Below are 26,647 nucleotides of genomic sequence, written 5' to 3'. Positions count from 1 at the left end.
GCCAAGATCAAGATCGTACCACTGCAATCCAGCCTGGGTGACAGAGTAAGAGAGATGAGAGACTCCATCTCAAAAAAAAAAAAAAAAAAAAGAGAGAGAGAAAAGAAAAAAGAAAAGCAGTAACGGCATGTATCAAAAGTCTTAAGATGTATGTGTAGCTTTTGAACCCGCAAGGCTAGGAATTAATTCTAAGGGAATAATTAAAGATGCATGCAAAATCTGTGATACAAAGATGACTAAATAAAATGGGAAGAACTTTAATATTTGACTGCAGGGGTTTTGTTAAATAAGTCCCAATCTATCTGTGTAGTGAAATACTAGGAAGCCATTACAGTTACATTACAGATTAATACTTACTGGCATGGAAATACATTCATGATAGACTGCTGCATTAGAAAAGTAGGTTACAGAACAGTATGGAAGGCCTAATCCTATCTTTATTGAAAATGTGTGTAAACGCATAGAACAAGGGCTGGAAGGATTTATACTAAGCTCTTAGCAGTGTCTTTTCTTCCTTTTTTCCTGACTGACATAATCACGGGAGATTTTTAAACACATTTTGTTTTTGATATCTACATTTAAAAATTGTGGAGTGATCAATACATATTATTCTTTTGTTGTTATCACTGTAGAAATGAGGTCTCACTCTGCTGCCCAGGCTGGACTCAAAGCTCCTACGTTCAAGCGACCTTCCCACCTCAACCTCCCGAGTAGCTGAGATCACAAGTGCATGCAACATATATTATTCTTGTATTTTTAAAACTCATAACATTATTTTTAGTTGAAAAGTGTCCCATTTGTCTGTCCTTCCTCCCTCCTTTCCTTCCTTCCTCCCTCCCTCTCTTCCTCTTCTTAGATCTGGGTAGGATGCTGCAATTTTGAACATGCTGCTGGGGCCACAGCCTTCTTGTTTCACACAGTATCTTGAGCCTTGTGAATTCCATTCTTAGCCCACTGCCACGCCCACTCATCCACCTATTCACTCCCCTACTCCTTATCATCTGCTTCCTTAGCTCAACCTTGCATGCATCCATCATCCTTGTGAAACGGAGGCTTCAGTGAGTGGCAGGCCTGGGCTATGTCCTCTCTCTACCCACTTTCTGTACCTCATCTCTGCACACACACACACTTTGCCCAAAATATTGTTTGATTCTAAAGAGGGGGGGATGTCAGAAGTCTGAGATGTCAGAAAAATGTCCAAACAGAGATAGCTTCTCTTTAGTTCTCTGCCCCCGGGTGTGATCTGAGTTCTCGGTGCGTGGGCAGCTTCTGAGGCCAGCACTAGGGTTTTAACGATTTTTTCCCCTTTCGCTCCTTTCCTCTGCTCCCCACCACGCACCACCCTCCTGGTCCCAGCCTTGCCCCCTCATTACCTCACTGTAGGTCTGGCTGGAAGGAAAAAGGCTCTTAAATGTAGATCCAAACCCAATGATATTGAAGAGGCAGGCTGGCATGAGGCTCTTAAGGGCCACCAACATGGCATCCTGGCAGGAGAGAAAGTGGTTTTCAGGATTCGGGAAGGAGTTCTTGTCATTCAACCACCACACTCCAATATTCTCTTTCCCAGCACAGGAGCGGCCTCCAAACAGGCATTTACCCTCCTCTGTCTGCACCCAGCAACTCCTTATCCCTCACATCAAGAAATTTGCTGACACTGACCAGAGGCTGGACCAAAGCCACCACCACCACCACCACCATCATCATCATCATTATCATCATCATCGTCAAACTTATCCATGTAGCAGGTCTGACTTCTTAAAGCCTTTCTATTATGACTTTCCAGTTCCATTTAACCTCTTGCTGATCCTGAGAGGTGGGGAGAGCAGGGAGCACCCTCTCCCTGCTGCCAAAGCAGAATTGATGTCTAAGGGAGGAAAGTGGCCTGGTCCAGGTCACACTGTTGATGGAATGGCTTCTGGCCCTCCTGTGGGACCTTCTGCATCAGACTCAACCTAACCATCACTAACTAAGGACACATCCTCAGGGGCAGTCTCTTCAGCTCATATTTGTCAGGTACACAGGAGGTACTTTACATGCATCACCTCACTGATCTTCACCATAACCTTTCGAGGCAGGTATGCTATTATCCCTATTTTATAGAAGAGAAGATTGAGGCACAGAGAGGTGAAGTAACATGTTGGTGAGCATCCAGTGGGTAAATAATGGAGTCAGGACTCAAAGCTATGTCACGTTGCCTCCAAAGTCTATGGACACTAAACATAACCCATGTAACTCTGCCCCACCAGGAGACCTTGATAAAGGTAGGTTGAGAAAAATAGTGACAATGAAGGAGGTGGAGGTGATGGTAGAAGCAAAATAAATGATGATGATGATGATGATGATGATGATGATGATGATGATGATAGTGATGATGGTTATGATACAATGCAATCACAAATATCAAGCAATTACTATGTGCTAAACATTCTATGTCACCCCCCTCAGCCTCAGCCTGGTGCATAGTAAACATTCAGTAAATGGTTATCATTATCAACCCAATGAGATCTATATTAATATTAATAACCCTATTTTACAGATGAGGAAACTGAGGCTCAGGAGAACTAAAGAATTACACTGGGTTGCAAAACCTAAGACTAATGACTGAGGCTTTAAAAACACAGCTCTGGCTGGGCACAGTGGCTGATGCCTGTAATCCCAGCACTTTGGGAGGTGGAGGCAGGCAGATCATGAGGTCAGGAGTTTGAGACCAGCCTGACCAATATGGTGAAACCCTGTCTCTACTAAAAACACAAAAATTAGCCAGGCGTGGTGGTACGCACCTGTAATCCCAGCTACTCAGGAGGTTAAAACAGGAGAATCGCTTGAACCTGGGAGGCGGAGGCTGCAGTGAGCCGAGATCATGCCACTGTGCTCCAGCCTGGGCAATAGAGCGAGACTCGTCTCAAAAAAAAAACCAAAAAAAAAAAAAAAACCAAAACAAAAAAAACACAGCTTTGAGATTTTTATTCATGTCAGCTCTGCCTTGGCAGAGGAATGAAGGTCTGTCTGCCCCTCACCTCCATGTCCCCCATCTTGTTTATTGATAGTACCCCAGGGATCTCAGCATGGCTTCAGGGAAGCCATCATCCTTCAGGATCTAGAAGAAAATTGGATTCTGGCAAATTTTACACCACGTAGATTTCCAGGCTCCACATACTCACACCCCAGTCCCATCCCCCACCCTGTAAACATTAACATTAAACATTAACATTAACATTCTCTCGATCTCTTTTCATTGCTTGCCTCAATACATTTGGTTTCTCTACAAAAGAAGTCAATGTCTGCTTATTTTTTCATTAGTCACTAATGCATATTCCTGCTAGGAGGAGATTCTGCTGATCCATACAGATTGTCTCTGCTCACACCTATTAGAATTTTTAAAGCCATGTTTTTGGCAGCAAGCGGCAGTTGAAGAATGAGACCAGCTGCAGGAAATTAAATTGGCTGGACTTTCCCCTTTGGCATAGGCTGTTTGGATTTCTATTTTCTCCCTCCCCCCGAGCCTAGATTTTCCTAAAACTTCAACCCGATGGGTCACAATTAAGGACCCAAGCAACCTTCCAGTGGCCTTATTGTCAGTGGGGAAAGGGGTGGGTAGCCTGAGTAATTTCTGTGCCTTTCTCTAAAAGGGTCATGTTTAACATGGATGGCACCAATGCAAAGCCATTTGTGAAGGCATGACCTTGAGCTCAGTGAGCTGAACTGGAGAAGGGCAGGAGAGATTCCAAGGAGAAAGAAGACTGAAAGGAGAGCCAGAGAAAGTTATTGTCAGAGAATTCCAAAATGCAAAGATTGGACAGGCTTTCAGTCCAGGAAGTGGATTTCCATTTACGAACTAATTCCATTTAACTGGTAGTAACTGCCTGGAACACTGGGATGACAAGGATATAGACTGAGTCCAGGATCAGCAGGAAAAAAATTGTCATGACCAATTATTGAATTGATGGGGAGAGGGGAGCCAAGGGACATGTGACATACATTCACTCTGCCTGAATTGATCCTTCTCACTCTACAGAAAGGACGAATGAAGCCCAGAGTTGAGAATCAACTTGTCCACAGCCAAGGAGCAAATCAGTGGCAGAATTGACCTTGGGACCCAGGTGTTGCTTTTGGCACAATGCCATGCAGCAGAGATGATATTATCAGAGAAGAGAATTTTTTAGTGGAAGAGTATGCATAATTCTCCATAAGCAATGTAAGGAAAATGAGCTCTGAAGCAAGACATAGAAGGCCCAGGCTCTCTCATTAACCCTGTGATGCTGGGAAAAGCACTTAGCCTCTTGACAACTCAGTTTCTTTACCTGGAAAGTGGAGGGAAAATGGATTAAATGCTCCCTAAGGCATGTTTTAGGTTTATGCTTCTGTAATGCTCTAGGGTAGCTGAGACATCTTATGAATTGATATAGATGCAGAAGGGGATACAGATGGCCACAAAGGCCTGGAGCGTGCTTCAGCACTCCAGCACCGAGGACAGCTTCTCATTCCAATGTTTGCCTTTGATGGTGGGCAGGTTGGGGAAGAAGGTGTCAATCAGCCCTACACCCAAGTTCCAAACAGGAACTTGGGTCCTGTGTATGACTCCTCTGTCATACTTCAAGACAACTGTAGCAAACCCGCGGGGATACCTGGCATCCCAGATCCTACCCAACCCTCCTCTCCTTGCTGAGCTTGCTGTCCTGGAAACAAGAGCTTGCTCTGGGAACAAACTAGGGGGAAAGATGAAATTTCAGATGATGGCAGAACCCCACTGTGTTCTTGCCCCCTCCTTCCTTGTTTTCCTGACCTCAGTTATCCTTTACCCGGATCAATAAAGAGATGGAAGGCTTTTCATGCATAAACACAGAGCTAGGCGCCATGGAAAAAGAGAGGTGAGAGGATAGATGACCCTTTTCCTAAATGAATTCATAACTCCAGAGAGACAGACATCTGCACAATCAAAAATACAAGGGAGTCTTGTAAAATGCCACAGTCTAGACCGGTAATCTCCTGGGGGTAGGGCAGGGACAGGTGAAATGCGTCTGGATTGTCGGGGGGAGGGTTCTATCACCATTGCTTCCACTCTCCTGAGGAGCTCTCCTTAGCAGGGAGACAAAGCTTCCATGTATTCTGATTGGCTAGCAGACCTGTGTCTCTCTCTTGACTGTCAGCTCCTTGAGGACAGCAAATGTGTTTACATTCTGCTGTTTTTCCAGACGGCCAAGGGCAAGGCTTGGCACCTATTAGGCACTTGAAAAAAAGAGAAACCAAGTCTTTTCTACCAAATTCTATACATTCCTTGATGGCAGGGGCCATGTCCACTGAAGCTCTGATGTCAGGTGGTGGGAACAGTCAGGTGGACGTGGGTTTAATTTTAGACCACACTGGCCATGAGACCTTGGGCAGGTGACTGAAACTCTCAAGATCAGCTTTCCTATATGGAAAATGGGAAAAATAGGATCAAACGCATAGGATTATTGTCTGGATTAGATACCAAGCTTCGCATTAAGTGGCTAGCACCGTATCCAACACATAGCAGACCCTCAGCAAATGTTACTTCCCTTCCTCTCTTCTCCGTACCCTGCTCCACTCAGTACCTGCCGGGGTGTTTTCGCTAAAGTTTGTAGAATGCAAAGGACAGCTATGGATGACTTCATCCCTTGTAAATGGATGCCAGCTCTGCCTCTGCTCACACTACTTCACGTTTTTTTGGAGATGCAAATGGAGTTTGGGTGTCTCCGTTTAAACTGATTTTTAAAAGTTGTTTCTTGGAACAGAAAGTGCTGAGGAAGCTGGGTTGGGGGCGCACAGCTGATTTTCCCTGGAGCCCTGGGCCCTGGGGAGGGGTCCTCTCAGCAGGTACCTTGACTCGGTGCATGCTGATCCCGCTCATGCTGCTGCTCCTGTCAATGAGGAAGATGAACTCCCCGTGAGCCTTTCTCAGGCACGGCTGGACTGACTGGAGGTCGGGACAGAAGTTGAGCGTGATGACGGAGTGGTGGGGAATGTCTTTGTGGAGGCGTTTGCGAATGATTTCTGTCTGGAGAAGAAAGGAACACTCTGATTGGGCAATCAGGGGGTCAAGAGGTACTCCTGGGGACTCATCCTGGTCCCCATCACTCACCGTGCACCCACATCCTGCTCAGGCTCTGCACGGAAGACTTCCGGGCTGACTGTGCTCAGCTTCTCTGTTTGCTAGACCTTCACGGGTTGCAACAGCAAGCATGGACTTTGCAGACAGAAAGACTTGGGTTTGAATCCCTGCTCTGTCACCATCCTACTGTGTGACATGGGGGCGAGCCCCTCCTCTGGGTCTATTTACCCATTTGTCAAATGGGGCGAATAATGTCCGCTTCTCAGGGTGGTTGTGAGGATGAACTGAGTCAGCACAGACGCGAGAAGCCCCTTGGTTGAGTGATGGTCTCTCGCTTTTATACTCAGTGTGTAAACTGCGCTCTGGTTCCTCTTGGTTGTGAACTGGGTTTCTCTAGTTTACCGATTCTCTCCCATTGTTAAATTCCTACTCACTCTTCAAATTCTACCCGTTTGGAAAGTCTTCCCCAATTTCCAGGTGGACTTAATTACTTAGTTTCCTCATCCATGAAATGAGGATAAGAAGACATACCTCACTGAGTTGTTGCATGGGTTCAGTGCATTTGGGAAGCTGGCTGCCTGGCAGAGAGCAATGGTCTCTAAACAGCAGCCATCATTGCCACTGCTGGTGCTGCTGTTGTTGGTCCTGGAGGCCCAGGCACTTCTCACTCATGTTGAATACAGTTTTTTGCTCCGATCTCTGCCTCCCGCCAACTTGTTTGCTATTATACTTGAAGGCAGGTCATCTCTTAGCTTCTTTTACATCTCCAGAATTTAACATAGGGCCTGGTCCAGAGATGGATCAGTAAAGATTAAGGGAAGGACAGTGCCTTGGTGTTTATCTTTTTATGTGGCCTCCTAGCTGGCCCTGAGGCCAGGACCCTTCCCCTTGCTTCTCCCCCTCCCCTTCCCACAGAATCTCATTTCCTTTGTTCTCACACTGCTTTCACTCTCCACCCCGACTTTCTCTCTCTGTCTCCTTCTCTGGCTGTCTCTGTGTGTACACGTGTCTCTGTTTCTGTTTCTCAGTTTCTGTCTATTTGGGTTCCTTCCCCATCTCAATAGATGACATCACCACCCACCCAGTTGTTCAAACCAAACGCCTAACAGTTGTCCTCGGTTCCCCTCTTTTCCTCACTCCACACATTCCATCCTGCAGCAAAGCATTGCCAGTCCTGCTGCTAAGATGCAGCCTGAATGCGTCCATGTCTCTCTGTCTCCACTGCTACTGCCCATGTTCAGGAGAGGACTGTCTCTGTCTCTGGACCTTTGCAATAGTCTCCTCCTGCTCTCTTTGTCCAACTTTTATCTCCCTGTGGTCCACTCTGCAGAGAGCAGCCAGAGTGACTGTTCTTGTCATTCTCTTGCTCAAACAGTGCCCTCCCCGAATACTCTAAACCATGGTTTAGGAAGCCCCCTGTGGCCTCACCCCTGCCTACCTGTCCACCTCCTCTCTACCCACTCTGCTCCCTACCTTTCAGCTGCACTGACCTTCTTCCTGTTTTCCAAACAGGTCACCATTGTTCTGCTTCCTGCTCTTTCATCCCTTGTGCCCTCTCTATCCATTCCTCCCACAGTGGGCTCTTGGTCATCTGCCAGGTCTCATCCTCAGACAGGCTTTTGCTGATACCCAGCTAAAGAACACCCAGCACCTATGACTTGTGGTCATATCACCCCTCTTGATTTGCTTTTTCATTTTTATTTTTTGAGACAGAGTCTCGCTCTGCCACCCGGCTGGAGTGCAGTGGCGCTATCTCGGCTCACTGCAACCTCCGACTCCCTGGTTCAAGCGATTCTCCTGCCTCAGCCTCCCGAGTAGCTGGGATGACAGGCATGCACCACCACGCCTAGTTAATTTTTGTAGAGACGGGGTTTCACCATGTTGGCCAGGATGGTCTTGATCTGCTGACCTCGTGGTCCGCCTGCCTCGGCCTCCCAGAATGCGGCGATTACAGGGGTGAGCCACCGCGCCTGGCTTGATTTGTTTTTTTTCCTCAGTCTTTCCATCCCAGAATACAAGCTCCATGAAGATAAAGACTGTGTCATTCTCAGTATTGCCCCCCTAAGATTTATTTGTTGAATGAATAAGTGAGGGAATTAATCTGTGTGGGCCTTTTTGCCTGCCACTGATCTGTGTGTGCATCTTTTCTTTTTTTTTTTTTCCTTCAGCCTCTGTTTCTCTTGGCATCTCTGTCTCTTGCGTGTGGTGTGTCCTTCTATGTGATTTGCCCTCTCCTTGCTAAACCAGGGTTTCTGACAGCTTGTCCCACCCACTCTTCCTGATTGATGTTCACCCTGTGGATACCCGCAACCCACTCTTCTCCCTGCCAAGGAAACTGGCTCGCTCTCTCCCACGTGAAGCCCCTCCACCAGAGGCCACAGCCCAGACTGGCTCTTTTGATGACAGAGCCCAAGGCAGCAGCTACCACATCTGTCAGTGAGAGAAGCCACCTCCAGAAACCTTATCTTCCTCTCAGAGGGACGGGGTGGGTACCCTGGCTCAGGATTCTCTAATGTCTCCTCAAGCTGCCATTATCCAATTACAATAAACTCATCATTTCTTAGCAGCTGTGGGTTGATCGCTGTCATCCCTGGAGTTTGTGAGAATACAGGCTATTTGCATAACCAACCCAAGGTGGCAAGTTAATTCTCATTTGCTTCCACCATCCCCGAGCTAATTGATTTAAGGCTTGGCAGGCAAGGCAGGCAGCCCCAGGCCTGGGAGACCCACTGGGACCCTCTGGCATACAGGCAGCAGTTCTCAGAGCTCTGGCATTGCCACCCCCTAGTCTGAGAACCTGGCCCTCTGGCAATGCCACCCCCTACTCTGAGAACCTGGCTCCAACTTCTTCTCCCAACTGACTCATCTGGCTGAGGGGCACCTCTGGGAGAGCAGGTGCTTCCAGTGGGGTCTCTGTCCACTTCCTCACCTTGCCACTGCCCTGTGCCAGCTAGGCGGGTAGAGCATGGGTGGTGTTGTGAAATCCAGCTCAACTGCCCCCACAGAATCCATTCTCATCCCTTAGCCTCCTGGTCACCAAATGTAACTTCTGAGATAACAGTCTTTCCCTTCCTCCAGCTCACTGGTGATCTTTAGGTGCTAGATCTCAGTTTTCTCATCTAAAAAAGGGGCTGATGGAAAGAGATGAGCCATCATTCTGAAACCTATCTTGGCATTCAGGACCTGGTTCAGTGTGCAGGACCGTGAGTGGGAGGCAGAGCACAGGGTGTGACCTGTGGTTGACGCTCAGCCTCCAACCTTCCCTTTCCCATCCTCATCCCCTGGCCAGGCCTCCTTGTCCTGCAGCTTCATGGGGTGGGGGACAGCTTTCCCCACTCTGCTTTTGTCCTTTATGTCATAGCAAGCAAGGGCCCCAGAGGGAGGAAGAGCAAGAGGCTACTCAGCTGGTGGGTAGGGGAGGTCCAGGAGGTAAGGAGCTGAAGGGTCCTGGGCACCCCTGGGGATGCAGAGGCCCGGAGGAGGCCAAGGCAATTTCTGCCACCATATGTGAATTTTCCTGGCTTACGTACCTGCGAGGTCCTGGAGGAAGGTGACCTAGCAGGAGGCGGGAACAGAGCCGGGATAATGGGGCATCTGAAAGTGCCCTGCAGTGCCCTGGGGCCCACAGAAGGAAACACTTCTTGCCTGGTGTCTGCCTCCAGCTTGCTGCATGACCTCGGGCAGGTTACCTCCCCACCTCACTGGTTCAGTGGAGACCAGGCCTCAGTGCCACCCCAACTCTGCCACCATCCGCTCCCCGCCTCAGTTGCCCTCACCTTCCGCTCTGCACTGCTGTTCTTCTTCATCCCTTTAATGAAATCTGTTCTTCCCTTCAAGTGCTGGTCAAACTCTCCCAGCGTCATGTCCCCTTTCTCTATCAGGACATGGGGCATATGGGGCTCTGCAGAGATGAGATCGACTCTCAGCACTTGGCCAGGTATCACAGGAGAAGGATGCTGGGGGCTTTGGTTTAGGTGCAAGATTCTCACAGGGGTGGGACTCCCAGTTGGAAGCAGGGTGGAAGCCCTGGCTGCCTGAAGCAGTGTAGGGCTTGGGAAGACTCCTTAGCTGGGAGGCAGGGGAGCCTAGTGGCCATGGGTGACTCACTGCCCCTCTCTGGGCCTCAGCTGAGCCATCTGTAAAATGGTAGTGGGATGGGGTTAAATGCCTCTCTGATGTTTTCAGGTCCTGACATTCTGTGAATTCTTGAACAGACAAGAATTTCTCCTTGAGGCTACAGAATTTCCAGGGTCTCACTGAACTTTGGTTTTCAAAGATCCCCTGCTCAGCTGGCCTGGGGTAAAGTGTCCTGATGGGTGGATGAGACCCTAGGCCTCTGGAGCTTGAATCAGGGCAGGAGACACTTGATTCCACCAGCTAGAACCAACTTTCCTGGGAGGAAAGTAGTGGGTCTCCTCTCCTTGGCCACACACCCCCGAGCCTTTCCCTGGTTAGCTAGCTGCTGGGCAGAGGGCCACATGTTCTGTCCCCACAGGCTCAGCACCTCCTCCCTCCCACAGGCAACCCAGGGGCCCGTTGTGGGGCACCGTACCACTGGGGTGGATGAGGATCTCCACAGGCCGGTCAAAGGTGTGCTTGTTGGCCAAGGTGATGATGATGCTCTTGGCCGAGCGGGCAGATGGGGCAGCATCGGCACGAATCTCGTGCGTGGGACTCTCCACCCCTGAGTGGCATAGAAAGGCAAGGGGGATATAGGCTCATGAGGTCAGGAGAGAGAGGAGTTCACTGGGGCACACCAAGACCCAGGCCAGAGATGAGTGACATGCCAGCCCCATTAGGGGCTCCTGACCTGCAGTATGACCATGGCCAGGCTGCCTCAATTTCTCCACCTGTAAAATGCAGGCTTAGATAGATGGTGTCTGATGGCTTTTCCTGCTCTCAACTCAGGATCTAGTGGGGGTTGGAGGAGTCGCATTCTTATAGGGCACGCACAGCCCCCAGCATGCTGCCAAGCAGATGGCTCTCAGCGCTCTGTCGAAGGGTGCTTTTTTGATGGGTGCTCCATAAACGCACCTCACACTGGAATGCAATGTTGCTCTAGGAGCGCATGCACTGACAAGAAACCATATCCTAGTGTCCTTTTAAGGCTCTGAGTGGTTGTGGGGAGAACCTTCAGAGCAATGGTTCTTAATCCTGGTTGCATGTTAGAATCTTCTGGGGAGCTTTTAAATGTTTCCATGCCCAGAACATACCCCAGAATCTCTGGGAGGTGGGATCTAGGCTGCAGGATGTTCGGGTGTCTCTGGGTGCTTCTGACAAGCAGACAAGGTGAGAACCAGGAAGCAGCTTTACAGCTGTGGCCTCTAGGAGAGGACCAAGGTCCACCATTCCCCATGGATGTTCTCCCGAGGAAGCCATTGGGGTGGAAGTCGGTGGCCTTGAAATCCGTCCTGGGAAGGGACTTATCTTTGGGCTGCTTGTTGGGGCCATGGGAAATGGGGGTCCACAGGCTTTGTGTACTTTTGTTGATCTCCCATCTGGGCCAGTTGGCTTCCCTGCCTTTGACTTTTGGCCTGAAGCCCTCCAATCCCGTCTGTATATCTCCCTCTCACCTGCGAGCAGACACGGCCCACGGATCTCCAGCTGGAAGTTGAACTCATACTCCATGGGGTTGGACACATCAGTGTTCAGGAGAGTCTCTAGACACAACTTATTCCAGGACCCCGAGGCCCAGGCACCGAAGCAGTGCCTGTCTTTGCTGGAAAAGTGCCGGGAGAAGGAAAGGAGACCAGCCAGGGTGGAAGCAGGGGACCAGCGTGAGAAGAGAAGGAGAGGACAATGAGTTCCAGGCAACCCAGCCCACCAAGGGGGCCCTCAGACCCGTACTCTCCCACTCAACCTGACCCCAGGGAAAGCCTGGATTCTGACGTAAGGCACAGCCACCTCCAAGGAGCACCCACGCTGGACCAGGCATCAGGCACGGTGCTCCCGAGGGGTAGCTCACATCGTTCTCACCACAGCTCTGGGAAGATGTCAGAGTCTCTGCAGGGAAACTGAAGCTCAGTGTGATGAGGTGACTGGCTCAACTTCCCACTATTAAGAACTGGCAGAGTCCTGGCCCAGATCTCCTAGCCTAGGTCTGTCTGGCTCCATGGTGAAATGGTTTGTACTGTGTCACACCATGTCTTGAATCTCTGTCTTTGTGAGCTGCAAGCCTTGCGAGTCATTTCTCCTCTAAGTGTTTGTTTTCCCATCCTTTAAATGGGTACAATACTTTGCAGTTGCTTTGAGGACTCCAGGAGCAACTACTTAGCCAAGTGTCTGTCACCTGCTGAATGCTCACGTTTCGGGCCCTCTTTCTTTGCGATCTCCACCCCATCTCCCATCCTATGCTGTCTCCACAGGCACACCCCCTAAGGCTTTTAATCTATGTCCTTCCATATGCACACATCCTTGTAAAATACGGGGCAGCATTTGGGTGTGATTGTGCTTTAAGCTGACAAGATCGCCTTATATTATGAATCTCATTCGATCTCTTACTTTTTTTTTTTGGCACAATGTTATGTCTTAAAACTCTGCCCAGGAGGCTGCAAACCCAAGTCCTCGCTGCTAACTTGATATCACTTGGGGGCATCCGTTACATTGTACTTGTTGTTCCCAGCTCGGCCTCCCCACATCCACAAATAACGCCACCATGAATATCCCTGTCTGTGTTCCCTTTGGACTTGTGAAATAATTTCTTCATGATCCCCGGGGGAAAGGGCACACTGAGGATTGCCAGATTGCTTTCCTGGGTGGCTGTCCCCATTCCTAATTCCATTAGCAGTGAACAAGCCTTCCCCTTCTCCTCACTAACACTTGGTGTCATCTGGTTTTTGGATTTTGTCTTGTGTCACTCTATCTGAGCTCCTTTGAGATTCACAGGGGTTTGAGGCAGTCTTTTTCCAAGAGTGTCACTCTTAGCTCTGTCTGCTAGAACGGGCAGAAATAAGCGTATTAGTACCCGCTCAGTGGCATCAGGGCCTCCTGGCCTCTTGTTCCCTGATCCACTGAGGTCCCGAATATCCCAGCTAGGCCCTGCCTCTCAAATGCACAAGGCTCATCGTCACCGGCAACACTTACAAAGACAACACACAGGCTGGTGCTCTTTGGTCTAAGACTGGCTTATGCCACCAGCTTCTCTGTTGTGCCAAGTGTCGTCCTTCAAGACCATGCACGATCCCACTCATCACCACCGATCTGACCTCTCTCCTTTCCTGTCTCATTCTGCGATAGCCACACTAGCATTTCTGCTGCTGCCGTGACACATGGCACCTGCTGCTGCCTCTGGGCCTCTGCACTTGTGACTCTCCCTGCGCAAAATATTCCCTCTAGTATATGTTCATGGCTTGTCCCCTTCATTTAGGTCAGGCCACAAATGATGCCTAGTTCTTGTTTGTTGGAGCTAAAATGGCACTTGTCCCACTCTGTCCCCTTCCGTCCCCTACAGCACTTATTTTCATAGAAAATGATCTCAGCTGTAAGTGCCTTAGACTATGACCCACCTCATTTTCCCTCCATACCACGAGGGGAGGACAGAGAAACTGTCCAGGTACGGGCTTGTCATGTTCCTCTCCCCATCCTGTTGAAAACCCTCTTAATGGCTCCTTGTTGCTTTTGGAGAAACAATCTTAGCCAGGGCCAAAGGGTGTCCGATGCCTCTGCAGCCTCATCATGAACCACCTGTGCTTCTGTTCCTCTCCAGTGCCCTGTCCTTGCTACCCCAGGGCCTTTGTCCCTGCTGCTGTCACCTACGGGAACGCTCCTCTCTGCACCTACATCCTCCTCATCGTTCAGTTCTTAGCTGAAACATCACTCCTCAGAGAAGCCTGGCCCGGCCCCTGACCCCCCAGGTTGGGTCCCTCTTTTATACTCTTAGCCCAATGAACTTCTCCTTCCTTGTACTTTTCAGTCAATAATGCCTTCCAGTATACAATGAGTCACATAATTAGTTGTGTTATTTGTTGGATAATGGTCTTCCACTAAGTTCCAAAATGTCAGGAAACATACTGGTTTTTCTCCTTCTCTATCCCTAACAACCAGCCCAGTGTCTGGCACATCATAGGTGATCAGAAAGTACCTCTTGAGTAAAGTTATGAAATTTGGACAGCTTGGAAATGCTGATTCCAAGCTGTCCAAATTTCATAACTTCTGGCCAGTACCATTACAGGGCATTTCAGGGATGCTTTTAAGTGCTCTAAAAGTGAGCAGGGGAGAAGCAAATGGCTCAGAGGGTGGCAACCGTACAGCAGAGCCTCCCCATCTCCTTCCTGTCTCCCCCACCCCATCCCCTACTAATGTCACCTGATGCACTCTCTGTTGCCCACCTGGGACTCTGATTGGTCTGGGCAGGGCTTCCTTACCCCTGGGCCTGTTGGTTGGAGGTGCCAGTGCTCTTGGTGCAGAACTGGGGCACAGTTGGGGCACAGACAGCAGGCAGAAGGACCCTCACAGCCCCGCTGGGCAGCGTCGGGAGCTCCGAGGAGGTGCTGATGAAGATGGCGACGTTCTCCATGGGGGCAATGGTCCCCAGGTTGGCCACAAACAGGATCCGCTCCAAATCCTCATCCAAGGTCACCTTCCCCGGTGTGCAGGAATGAGGGGCGATGGAAACCCCTTCTTGCAGAATGTTCCCTAAGTGCCAGGCTGGCGTCAGGGGCTGTACATAGATTATCTCTGATCCCCTCTAAGATTGCTCTTGTGGTAAGTGAGTGGCCCCATTTTGCTGATGGGAAAATCAAGGCTCAGCTTGAGGGTGTGTGTTGTGAATAAGTAACCCGTTAAACCAGGATCTGAACCCCCATGTGTCTGACTCTAGGCCTGTGAACTTTCCACTCGACCTTGCTGGGGGTGGAAAACTTGGACTCACAAAACCCCAACAGAGGGTCACATCTTCATCCCCCAAATTCTACTTCCCAACCCAAGAACCAAATAAAAGCATCCCCCACCCTTGGGGATCCATACTTTTGCTCATGCTCTTTCCTTTTATCAAAACACCCATTTCTTCGTCCCTGCTTACCCAGTCTACCCACCCACCCAACCCCTCCATGAACACCTCCCTGGTCCCTGATCTAGGCTGGTCTTTTCCTCTAACATCATCACAACCTCTTTTGACACAGTCACTTTCCACCCCCTGCTCCCATCATGGTTACTCCTAGACAGATCCTAACTAACCTTTTGGACTGTGATAAATCATAACAACTCAGGGACAACTTTGCACCTTATACAGGATGAGTGTTCATTGAACATTTTAATAACCACTTGAACAAACTTCACCTTGATCGTAGATCCAACAGTAAGAATCTCTTACATTGTATTATACCTGGTCTACGTTCTTGCCCTGGCTCTTCCACCAGCATGCTGTGTGATGTGCTGCCTAAAAGGCACTAACAGCTGCCTTTCACTGACCTTGAGCCAGTTGCTCTTCCTCTCTGAGCCTCAGTTTCCTCAGTAGCAGGCATTAGTAGCCACGCTTTGAGTATTTACTGTGATGTGAGTCCTCTGCCTGCATTATCCTGGTTGAGCATCAGGTGAGGACAGCTATTTATTCCATTTTACAGAGGGGGTTAACTTTTTCTCTAAGCTCACACCATTTGTAAGCAACAGAAAAGGGAGTCAAATCCTGGCGTGACTTGTCCCACAGCCTCTGAAATTAAAAGATGTTATTCTGTTTCTCTAGAGAGACCTTTAAAATCCTTTTGTTACCTCCCTTCCTTTGATCCTCACACACTTTCGAGTGACAACAGAAAGTCAATTACCTCTGTCTTACAGACAGTGAAGCTGAGGTTCAGAGAAGTTAATTATTGGCCCAAAGTGGCACAGGATTCCATCCAGGATTCCTGACTAGTTCAGTGCTCTTTCTCTCTCATGTTCCGCTGCTATCCTTGCAGTCAGCCTGAGGCTCCAGCCCAGGCAGCCTCTGGCTGGCCCAACCCAGGTCCCGCTGCAGCCCTTCTGGTCTCCTTACCTGTGACTGTTGGGGATCGAACATGGGAGGCATCAAAGTGGCCGCTCTCCAGCTTGGCTTTGTCCTTGATCTGTACCGTCACGACACGGTCGGCAATGACTGCCTCAAAGCCGATCACCGTGGTGCACTCATCCAGGGGGTACACGAAGAGGCCTGTCAGAGCAGGGCCCAGCATCGCGAGATGCCCCAGGCCCACCCTGCACACCCCTTGCCTGGAAGGAACCTGAATCCTTGGCCTGCTGGTTGGGTGGTGTCCACTGCCACTCAGCGGATGCCCAGAGGCCTCGGCAGCGAGCCAGCTCTGGGACCAGGTGGGTAAGTGCAGCGCCAGGGCCAGCTCTTATTTTGCAGGTGTGTGAGCCTGGTGTGGCCAGAACTTCTGATTTTCTAAGAGAGTGAAAACATGGGTTTTTATGGGACTTGTTGTGTGCGCCTCATAAAGCACATCTGTGTGGTCAGTTTTTTCCATGGACCACAAGTTTGCCACCTGTGGCATGGAAGATTGGGGCTTTGGAGGAAGACTAGGGTTCTAATCCAGGCCCCGTCATGTTTCCTAGCCAGGTGACCTTGGATAAGACACTTAGCTTCTCTAGGCCTCCTAGCACCACCTGTAAGATGGGGATAATGAAGCCTATTCCCAGGGTCGTAGTGAGAACTGAAAAAAACAGGCATCATTTATGAAGCCACGTGCCACACATTATTATATCTTAGTGCTTCTCAAACTTTAGAAGCTCACGAGTGACCTGGGGTCTTGTTAAAATCTAGATTTGGATCCAGTAGCTCTGGGGTGGGGCCAGAAATCCTGCCATTCTGAAGCAGCTTGTGAGTAATGCTGGCGGCTGGGGATCACGTTGACAGTGTTAAGGTCTTGTTTTATCTACCCTCTTAATATCGGGACAGCACAATGCTGGGTCCAGGGTGAGCCCCCCACAAACCCCGACCTCCGCTCCCTCTGGGGCTCAGTTTCCTCATCTGTAAAGTAGGGGGACTTGTGCCTTCTGCATGTGGAAAGCCAAAGGGCTGTTGGAAGTAGTTTGGGTATTTAGCTCCCTGAGTCGCAGGTGGATCCTAATTTAAGTCGCCCTCTCTAGGTTTCCTTGAACACAGGAACAGGGCCATTTGCCCTGCCCGGGAAATTTCTAAGGGGAAGAAAGTTTCCCTGCGGCTCCCTTTGGTAGAGTTGGTCCCCAGGGCAGCCCTGCAGGGTTTCAGAATCTCAGGTGGGGCTGAGGTTTTGTCACCAAAGGTTGGTGACCACAGACACGAAGTTTGGTGGCTAGGAGGCCCCATCACTGCGGATAGGAAGGGAATCCTGGCCGGTGCCCTCCTGGCCTTCCCACAACTCCCCTCCTGAAGTGGAAGGAGAGGAGTTTGATTTACAAATGACTCTGGCAGGCCAGTGTGCCTCCATACCCCTGACTGTGGTTCATATTCACAGATGGTTTCTCAGTCCACAAAGTCCTGCCTACTGTGTTACCTCATCGGCTCCGCCACGACCCAGGGCATCTGGACAGTGGGGAGGAACATCCTGATTTTGAGGTGGTGGCAGCTTCCCCAGGGTCATAGGAGCAAGAACCATGGCTAGGAGTGGAGGCTCCTGGCTTTGACTGAGTCTTGATGCCTCTCCTCTTGTGAGGCCCCCTGGAGAAAGTGTGGGACTGACCAGTGGACAGTGTGCCTTGTGGGCTGTAAAGTGCAGGGACAGTCTGGCACTGTGGCTCAAGCCTGTAATCCCAGCACTTTGGGAGGCTGAGGCGGGTGGATTGCTTGAACTCAGAAGTTCGAGAGCAGAGTGGGCAACATGGCAAAACCCAGTCTCTACAAAAAATACAAAAATTAGTTGAGTGAGGTGGCACATGCCTGTAGTCTCAGCTACTTGGGAGGCTGAGGTGGGAGGATTTCCTGAGCCCGGGAGGTGGAGGCTGCAGTGAGCCGTGATCGCACCACTACGTTCAAACCTGGGCAACAGAATGAGACCCTGTCTCAAAGAAAAAGAAAAGTGTGGGGATAGTTGGCTGGGGCTGAACCCAAACTTCTTCAGCTCAAATCCTGACCCTCCTTGCTATTAGCTTTGGGGCCTGCAAAGCAGAAATAGTCTCACCATTTTACAGATGAGGAAACAGACTCGGAGGGGTGGCGTGACTCGCCTAAGGTCAGTCAGCAAGTAAATGTCAAGACAGGGATTCAATATGGAGGAGGCAGTGGTCCCGGGGAGCCGGGGAGGCCCCAGCAGGTGTCCTTACCCTGGAAGGGCTGGGCTTCCAAGTTGCCATAGGTGAGGGAGGCAGTTAGGCCCAGGGCATAACCACTGACGCAGGAGGTAACGTCAGACGCCGTGAGGGGCAGGGCTGCCCCCGTGATCCAATTCAGCAAGCCAGGCATCCCGCTGGCTACTCAGCCTTCAGAACCTGCAAGACAAGGAAGGGCAGGAAGTGGGGAAAGGCTCCCCCAAGTCCCTCCAACCTAGATTTCCCATTTCAGACAACCCCAACCAATCAAAGCAGCATTGTTTTCATTTTCCCCAAGAACTTCCTAGTTCCTGGGAAGGAAGTGACCGCAGGATAACCACCATTCTTCCCTGAGAAGAGGAGAAGTGGCCATTCTCTTCCTTTCATTTCACAGGTAGAGAAACTGAGGCTTGAAAGCATGTGACCTGTTGGGATTCGCTCAAATGGTTGGAGCACAGTCAGGGCTAGAGTCCAGGTAGCCTCACGTTCAGCCTGGAATTCTCCCAACAGACCATGTGGGGAAGGCAGTCGAGGGGCTCAGGCTCTGACCCCATCCTCTGTGTGTCCTGTAATCCCTAAGCCTCAGATGTTGCCTCTGCAGAATGAGGACATTGGAATAGCTCACCACGTCCTTCCTTCTCTGACTTCAGTGAGCCTGCTCACTGCAGTGAACACTTGGTATGTGAGGGCCACCCCCAATAGTCACCAAAGTAAGGGGAGCCACATTCTTCCAGGTGTAGAGGCCAAAACCTGGGAGTCATTCCTGCACCTCCTTCCCACCTCCCCACCCCAACACACACACACAGACAATCCATCGCCAAGACCCATGTGTCATCTCTGGAAAAACCCTTGTATCCATCCACATCCTCCCTTCACGGCCACCAGCACCTTGTCCCAGGCCACCACCACCTCCACGTGGACTGCAGCTCCTGATCTGCCTTTTGAATCTACTCTTGCCCAAGAATCCATTTTGCACCCACTCACCAGAACAAACATTTTGGACACATAAACAGGACAGGTCTCTGCTACCCCACTTCCCTCTTGTACTCACCAATGAGTTCCCTTGCTCCTTGGACAGAGAACCAAAGTTTAAGGTGGCCTGGGACTCTATGGGGTTGGGCCCCTGCTGGCCTCCCCAGCCCAGCATCCCCACGGTCCCCAAACACACCCTGTGGGTCTCAGCAGTTTCCACTCCGGACATGTGTCCTGCTCCTTCCATCCCTGTGCTTGCTGCTCCTCCCAGAAGGCCCACCCCACCCCCATTTTTAAACTAGTAACCCCCTACTCATCTTTCATGGTCAACTCGGGTCCCCTCCGCAGGGAGGCCAGACCAGTGTGCCCAACATCCTCTGTCATCCCCGCACAGAGCTGAGTTTCTCTCCCCAAGAGTATCTCTAACCATTTGTTGTGCTGCGTTCTGTTTCTGAGTGACATCTGTTACTCTCTGTTTCTCGTTTGAGCGTAGGCGCTATATACATGGGCATGGGCCACATCGACTTTGGCTTCACTACCCGCTTTATGTTGATTGAATGAAGAAGAGAATGCATGGCTTTCATCCTTGCAGCATGAAGGCCTCCACAGCATTTCTCAGGACCGTGTCTCAATGATCTAGGGCCTCCCAAGATCCCCGCCCAAGTAATCACATGCCTTGAAGAAGTAGGGTGGGAATGGAAAGCAAAGTCAAATGAAGGGTGTGGAGTAGAAGTTTGAGGTCAGATTCCCTCTGGGTTTTCCTGTCTGTGGGGTCGGTGCCAGGCAAAGCTTCCCTGGGCTGGTAGCCTGCTGCCCTTTATTTGCAAGGCTAGTCAATGAGTGCTGAGTACCCTGCTCTTTCTCAAAGAAGGGACTGTTTCTCCTGGGTCCTCTCCATGTCCCCAGTTGAGATCCTCAGGTGCTCCCCCACACCCCGGCACCCCGCCAGGCCAGCAGTGGCTTTTTAATTATGTTCTCCCTCTGGGCTCAGGCCCAGACAGCTCTGGGCTTATCTCCTGTCGGGCTGACTGACAGCAGCAGGCAGATAAAGAGCCGGGAGGGAGCTGCTGTCTCCCCAAGTGGCCTTCTCTTAGGAGATCTCTCTCCTGGTGGCCAGATCAAAGCCTGGCAAAGCCTGGCAACTTCAAGGGGGTGGGGAGGCAGGGGGCAAGGGGGTGGAGAGGCAGCCTTCATTTCCTGACAGAGCCACGTCTCCCCCTCCCAACGTTCTCTCTCCGCCACCACCCCTGCCCGCATCCTGGTTCGCTCCTGTCTGGAATACTGATTGGGGAACGCAGCCTTAGGGCGCCAGCACCCAGACATGCATTGAACCCAGACCTCAGCTCCAGTCCACCTTGGGATGAGGTTCTGCCAAAGGCATCTTATCCAACCCAGTCTACCCACCCTGTCCCTGGCCCAGGGAGCGGGGCTTAGATGAGGGACATCTGATAACAGACGACAGACTCCCTCAGCGTTGACCCTTTAGGAATGTCATGCAGCCATAAAAAAGAACAAAACCATGTCCTTTGCAGCAACACCGGTGCAGCTGGAGGCCATTAGCCTAAGCGAATAATGCAGGAACAGAAAACCAAAAACCCCATGTTCTCACTTGAAAGTGGGAGCTTAACATTGTACACTGGTGGACATAAAGATGACAGTAATAGACACTCAAGATTACTGGTGGGGGAGGGAAGGAGTGGGGAAAAGGGTTGAAAAACTAACTGTTGGGTACTGTGCTAACTACCTGGGTGACGGGATCAGTCATACCCCAAAACTCACCATCATGCAATATATCCATGTAACAAACCTGTATATGTAGCCCCTCAATCTAAAATAAAAGTTGAAATTATTTTAAAAAACCATACACACACACACACACACACACACACACACACACACACGCAAATAAAAAACCAAAATCTATATTATGGAAAAAAAGAATGTCAGAACCCCTTGGAAAGAATAAACTTTAAATCCTGTGGGGGCCTGGTAAATGCATATTTTTAATCAATTCATCCAGCATTGATAAACACCTACTGTATTCCAGGCTCTGAATTAGCCACTGTCTATATAAGGATGAGACCCAACCCAAATGGCAAGGAGTTTATAATGTGGTAACAGAGGAAATGTGGGAGTGGGGGAAGGTCATAGCGATGACAGCTGGAATTTATTAAACATTGAAAATGTGCCAGGCACATATATTATCTCACTTAATCCTCATAAAACCTTCTAAGGTATTATTCTTCTGCAGATGAGGATGGTGAGGCCTCAAGGGAGTGTGCTGGCTTTGGATGTGGGTTTGGGGTACCTCAAGGGCACACAAGTAAATGGGTACACGTGTAGGACTTTCTCCTGGGAGGGGCCCAGGGCCATCCCCATGAGAGATGGGGACCATAAGGACCAGAATAGATTATGCTGAGTGTCTTCCCTTCCAGCTCTGTCCCAACCTGGGCCTCAGATGGGCGTGGGCCACAGGAATCACCCAGGGACAGGGACAAGGCCATGGCATCTGCGGTTCAGAGTGTGGGAAGCCAGGGTTCAGTCTTAGGAATGTTGTCTGGTGTGAGTGGGGCTTGTCAAGTGTGTGAGGGTCAACACTGTGTTTACCTTCCCCACCTCCTTCCTCAGTGTGCCACACAACATGTCTTTGCCCAGTTCCTTCACTTTTGGGATGCTGCGTCTGGAAAAGAGCTGGTGAGGTGAGAGAAACCAGAAAGGGATTGAGTGGAGCTGGCAGAAAGGGCCAGGGTAGAAGAGGGAGGGAGGACTTAAAGAACAAGGGAGGGAGGACAGGGGAGGGCAGGAAAAAAGGATTTTTAAGAATGAGTGCCCAGAGTTATAAATTGGATCCCCTCTCATATTCTCTAAGAGGCACATAGAAAGATTGGAATGATTTGAGGCTCCGGACAGTGTTTTCCTGATGAAACGCTGGGCCAAACCTGGACACTAAGAGTTCTATATGGCTTAGAGGAGGTTCTTGGTGTGCCTGTTAAATGCCAACACTTTTGTGATGGCCTAGAGATGATAAATCCCAAATAGTTGCTGTCCTTCTGGGCAGGACATTATTCATATTTATGCCTGGCACATAATAGGTGCTCAATAAATATTTCTAAAGTGGAATGAATGAGTTCCAGCAGCCTCCCAAGGACTCTGAAGGACACTAGGTGCTGGGGATACAGTGGGAACAGGCAGGCGTGAGTGGAGATACTAATGGAAGAGACAGACAGTAAATAAAGCTGGAAGTTCACAATCCAGCCTGTTCTTGTCATCCCCACTGCAGCAGCCACATTGTCCCCTTACTGTGTTTTCCCAGTGGAGCAGTCAGAGTCGTCCTTTGAAGACAAAGTTGTGTGACTCCATGACTCAGACTTTCTGATGGCTCCCATGTCCCTCAAGCCCCCATCAATCTAAGCCCCTGCTGTTTTCCCTTCTGACCACCCGCTTAATGGATTCACTCCAGCCTCTAGACATGCACGTGCTTGTGGCTCGCTTCCTCACCCCTTCACGTCTGCTCAGATGGCACCTTCTTAGGAAGGGCCCTGAAAACCTGCTTTAAACTTGCACCCCTCCCCTGCTTTCCTTCAGATCCCTCATCCTGCTCTGTTTGGATATTTTCCATAGCATGTCTCTCCAACATATTACATAGAAAACTTTTATTGCATTTATTGCTTTTCATCTGCTTCCTTCCACAAGGGTGGTGATTGGAGCCTGTTTTTCTCATTGATGCATCCTAAGTACCTTGAGCTCTGTTTGCCCTCATAGAAAGGGATGAAAAATATTTGTTCAATGAATGCATGGATCCATATGTTATCACAATGTCAGGCTGGTCGTTTCTGGGTTTTGCATGGGTTCAGCTCAGGGAGAGATATCCTCTGGCCACCAGGTCAGGGGCAGCTCCACAGAGAAGCTACGGACGTTTAATCTGTTAGGCTCTCATTCCAGTCTTTATGTACCATGGTCCAAACCCACCCTCCCTGCCCACCATAGGTGCCACCCATCTTGTAACAGACCATCAACCCACTGAGGAAGCTCTGTAATTCTGTGCCCCTGAGCCAGCTCCTCGCCACTGCCCACCGCCCACCTCTCCAAACCTTCCCTTGTGTCCTCTGCAGCTGTCCCTGCATGGCCTGCAAAATACCCCAGATCCTGTGCCTCTCCTGAGACTCTCTGTGTCCTGGGTCCCTGTTGCTGCCTGCGCCAAGACTGTCACTCTTCTGTCCTCCAGTCAAAACCCTTCTCCTTGGGGAACTGCTGCCTTTTGGCTATCCCATCCTTGTGGCTTGCCTTCTCTAAGGTCTCAATCATACTCCTTTAGTCAACACTTGGTGCTTGGCTCATGACTTCCTCTGTTTCCCAAGCCCTGCCATCATCTCAGGTGACTCGAGCATCCTTGGGAACAGTGCATCAACACCGTGGGCATTTACCCCTTGACCCTGCATGTCAGCAACCTTTGTTTCCTTCCCAGCTCAGCCTGCATTTCCATTCCCGTGCCATGAACTTCACACACCATCTGTGATGGCTCCATCTTCAAGACCATTCCCAAAATTGCAACCTCCCAATACTTTCCAGGTTCCTTTCTTTGTTTTTTTCCTTAGCACTTATCACCATCTGACATAATGTATATCTTGCTTATTTATCTTGTTTAATGTGTATCCTAACCCTCCAAGGTGTAATCCCTGTGAGGGCCAGAATTTTGTTTCAGTTTGCTCACTGCTGTATCTGCTGCCCATAGAGTAGTGCTGGGCACCTAGTAGATGCTCAATAAGTATTTGCTGAATGGATGAAATACCACTCTGAGTGCTTTACACATATGATTTTCAGCATCTCTCGGAGGTAGGTACTCTTAGTATCCCTATTTAATAAATGAAAATACCAAGGCTCAAAGAGGTGAGGCAACTTACTCATGGCCACACAGCCAGTAAACAATGAGGTTAAGAGTAAACCCAAGCAGAAGGACCATGTGCTTAAACATGAGGCTACTTTATCTCCTGCGTTGAGTTTCTCCCAAGCCTTGTCACCTCTTCCTGAGCGAGTCTTACAATTCTCTCTTCTCTCTTCCTGTTGCTGCTGCTTCATTGATCTCCCCTAGACTGTCTCTATCATCTCCTACCTGGTCCTTCAACCTCCAGGCTGTTTCCCTTCTGGTCCCCTCACACATGCACACACACACACACACACACACACACACCCCTCTATTTTTCCTGATGGCTTCCCATTGATTTTGTCCAAAAGAGTAAGTCAAATGTCCAGTGTGGCATTCAAGGCTCTCCCCAGTGGGTCACCGTCTCTCTCCAGTGCCACCGCCCGCCATGTTCTACATGCTCGCCTTCCTCCAAACACACTGACCCTCTCACCATGCCCTGAACATGTCAGGTTCTTTGCCACCCTTTGCCTCCTCTGCCTTCAAAGTCTTGGTCATCATTCAAGGCTTAGATGCACCTCCTCCAGGAAGCCTTCCCTTTCTCTGACACTCCAGTCCAACAGACACGCTCTTCTTGGGGCTTCCATAGCCTTTGAGCCCTTGTCTATAACACCCCACATCCTGCGGCACTACAGCCACTCATCTGCAATGGCTTTATCTTTCCGTGGGGCTGTGAGTTCTGAAACAGCAGTGGCTGCACCTCCTCCTTTGCCTTGTTTCAGCTCCCTGGACTGTGCTTGGTTTGGACGAGGAACTCTGAATGGGGGCACCTACCAGGTTCTAGTACTTCACAGGCATCACTAATACTCACACCCACTCCCAATTTCCAGGTTCAGAGGGAGGTCCAAAAGCCATCACACAGCCAGAGAGTGGCCAAGCTGAACGGAAACCAGCCTGGACTCCAAAGCCTGCTCTTTCCCCTGCTCAGGCTGCTTCCCAGTTCATGCTGAGCACAGAGGGGAAGAGAGTGCTGGGGCTCTGCTGGCTTCAGCCATCACAAGGGAGGTGGAGGTGGGAGGGGGCTGTATCAAGGCTCCTAGGGTCAAGGAGAAGGCCCTCATGCCCACCTTGCTGGGGGATATTTGCTTTTCAGAAAGAGATTGGGAAGGCAGAAACTTGCCCGTGAGGTAGTGGTTAGGGGTGCCTAGGTCCCAGTCTCTGGGGTACTGCCTGAGGTTAGAGTCCCTGTGATGGCCACTTCCAGAGTAATTGGCCCAGTCACACTGCTGGGCTCTGCCACTCACATTTTGCATGGTTTTGAGCAAGTGACTTAACCTCCTTGTGCCTTAGCTTCCTCCAGGTCTAAGCTGGGAAGGTCCCATGGGCCTCTGCCTAGCATCTGCCTTAGTAACCCCTGACCCTGACTCTGTTCTTATTGCTGAAATCTACCCTTTCCCCTGCATCCACAGCACATTATTGTCCCAGAAACAACATGTTCCTCCCACCTGCAAAGCCATTCTGGAAGCATCTCACCCTCACTCTGGTCTGATCCCTCCCAGATCCTGCCCCACAAAGTTGGGGTCCTCCACCTGTGTGGGCTCAGCCAGGCCTGGGCTGGACGAAGACTGTGAGCCCACAAGCAATTCTGGGCTTGCCACCTGCCCTTTTACCTGAGGTTAGAGGCCTTTGCTCCTTTTCTCATCTCCAGCCCCTCTAGGAAGTCCTGCTTTCATGGCCCCTTTAGAAGCCTGTGCTCCAAAGCCACCCAATCACAGACAGCACCAACACTCCTATCAAAGTGGGGCCAAGTCTGTAGGTTCTCTGGATCTGGTCTGATTGTTCTAACCTTCTAGAATTCTGGGCTTCTCGTATTCTGGTCTCCTTCCTCTAAACCTCCCCACGTAGGCCTATATCCAGCCAACGTGGGTAACAAATCCATGATTGTGAGGCCCACCCTCACCCCGTTTACCCCGTGCTCCAGCCAGTCAAGAACTCTTACTATGCCTCCAAACAAGGCTGACTTCTGCTACCGCTATCTCTTCTGGCACTGAGGGCTTTGCTGGGAATGCTGTCTCCACCTCTCCATCCTTAGCCATCCTTCAAGGCCAGCTTCAATGTTATCACTGCCATGGAGCCTTCTTGGGGTCCTGCATTGCCTAAGATTGCCCCCTGCCACCAGCACAGTCAGCACCACTCACGTTATCTGTCTCATCATCCATGTGCCATGTGTCCATTTAACAGACCTATATGGAGGACCTACTCTATGCCAGACACTGTGCTAGGCTGGGCTACTGCAATGACCAAGAAGTACAGGGCCCCTGCCCTCAGGCTTTGTGTCCTGTCCCCCACCCACCCCAACCAGGAGCAGTTAGCCCCCAGAACTTGAGGCAGGATACTCTGTCTCTCCCCAGTGTCTGGCCAGTAGTTGGTGCTCAACAATGAATGGATGGCATGTACTCTATTGGTTGAATGAATGAGTGAGTGGCCAAATAAATAGAATGAAATGTGTCATGGGGTGGATATAGACCTTGGCTATACAACGGAAGAAA

General features: G+C 50.2%; 1 protein-coding gene across 5 annotated transcripts in view; it reads right to left on the bottom strand.

Moving 5' to 3' along the window:
- VWA5B1 (von Willebrand factor A domain containing 5B1) overlaps positions 1–26,647 on the bottom strand; it is a 68,288-nt gene that overhangs the window by 29,963 nt on the left and 11,678 nt on the right. For 2 of the 5 annotated variants that reach the window (XM_009200921.4, XM_009200925.4), the window contains exons 1-9: positions 25,769–26,135; positions 18,281–18,445; positions 16,038–16,190; positions 14,434–14,704; positions 11,644–11,789; positions 10,623–10,754; positions 9,847–9,971; positions 5,840–6,016; positions 1,374–1,484 (exon numbers count right to left, since the gene is read on the bottom strand). In XM_009200921.4, the coding sequence (XP_009199185.1) occupies positions 1,374–1,484; positions 5,840–6,016; positions 9,847–9,971; positions 10,623–10,754; positions 11,644–11,789; positions 14,434–14,704; positions 16,038–16,190; positions 18,281–18,419 (1,254 nt within the window). In that variant the 5' untranslated portion in view covers positions 18,420–18,445; positions 25,769–26,135. Of the gene's footprint in view, positions 1–1,373; positions 1,485–5,839; positions 6,017–9,846; positions 9,972–10,622; positions 10,755–11,643; positions 11,790–14,433; positions 14,705–16,037; positions 16,191–18,280; positions 18,446–25,768; positions 26,136–26,647 lie in introns of those variants that run through there. The other 3 variants (XM_003891255.5, XM_021936874.2, XM_021936879.2) reach the window with 2 other exon arrangements.

The sequence above is a fragment of the Papio anubis genome, chromosome 1 (genome assembly GCF_008728515.1).
Source record: "Papio anubis isolate 15944 chromosome 1, Panubis1.0, whole genome shotgun sequence".
Classification (NCBI taxonomy): domain Eukaryota; kingdom Metazoa; phylum Chordata; class Mammalia; order Primates; family Cercopithecidae; genus Papio; species Papio anubis.
The sequence above is the reverse complement of the archived record's forward strand: the minus strand, read 5'-3'. Positions and strand labels throughout refer to the sequence as shown.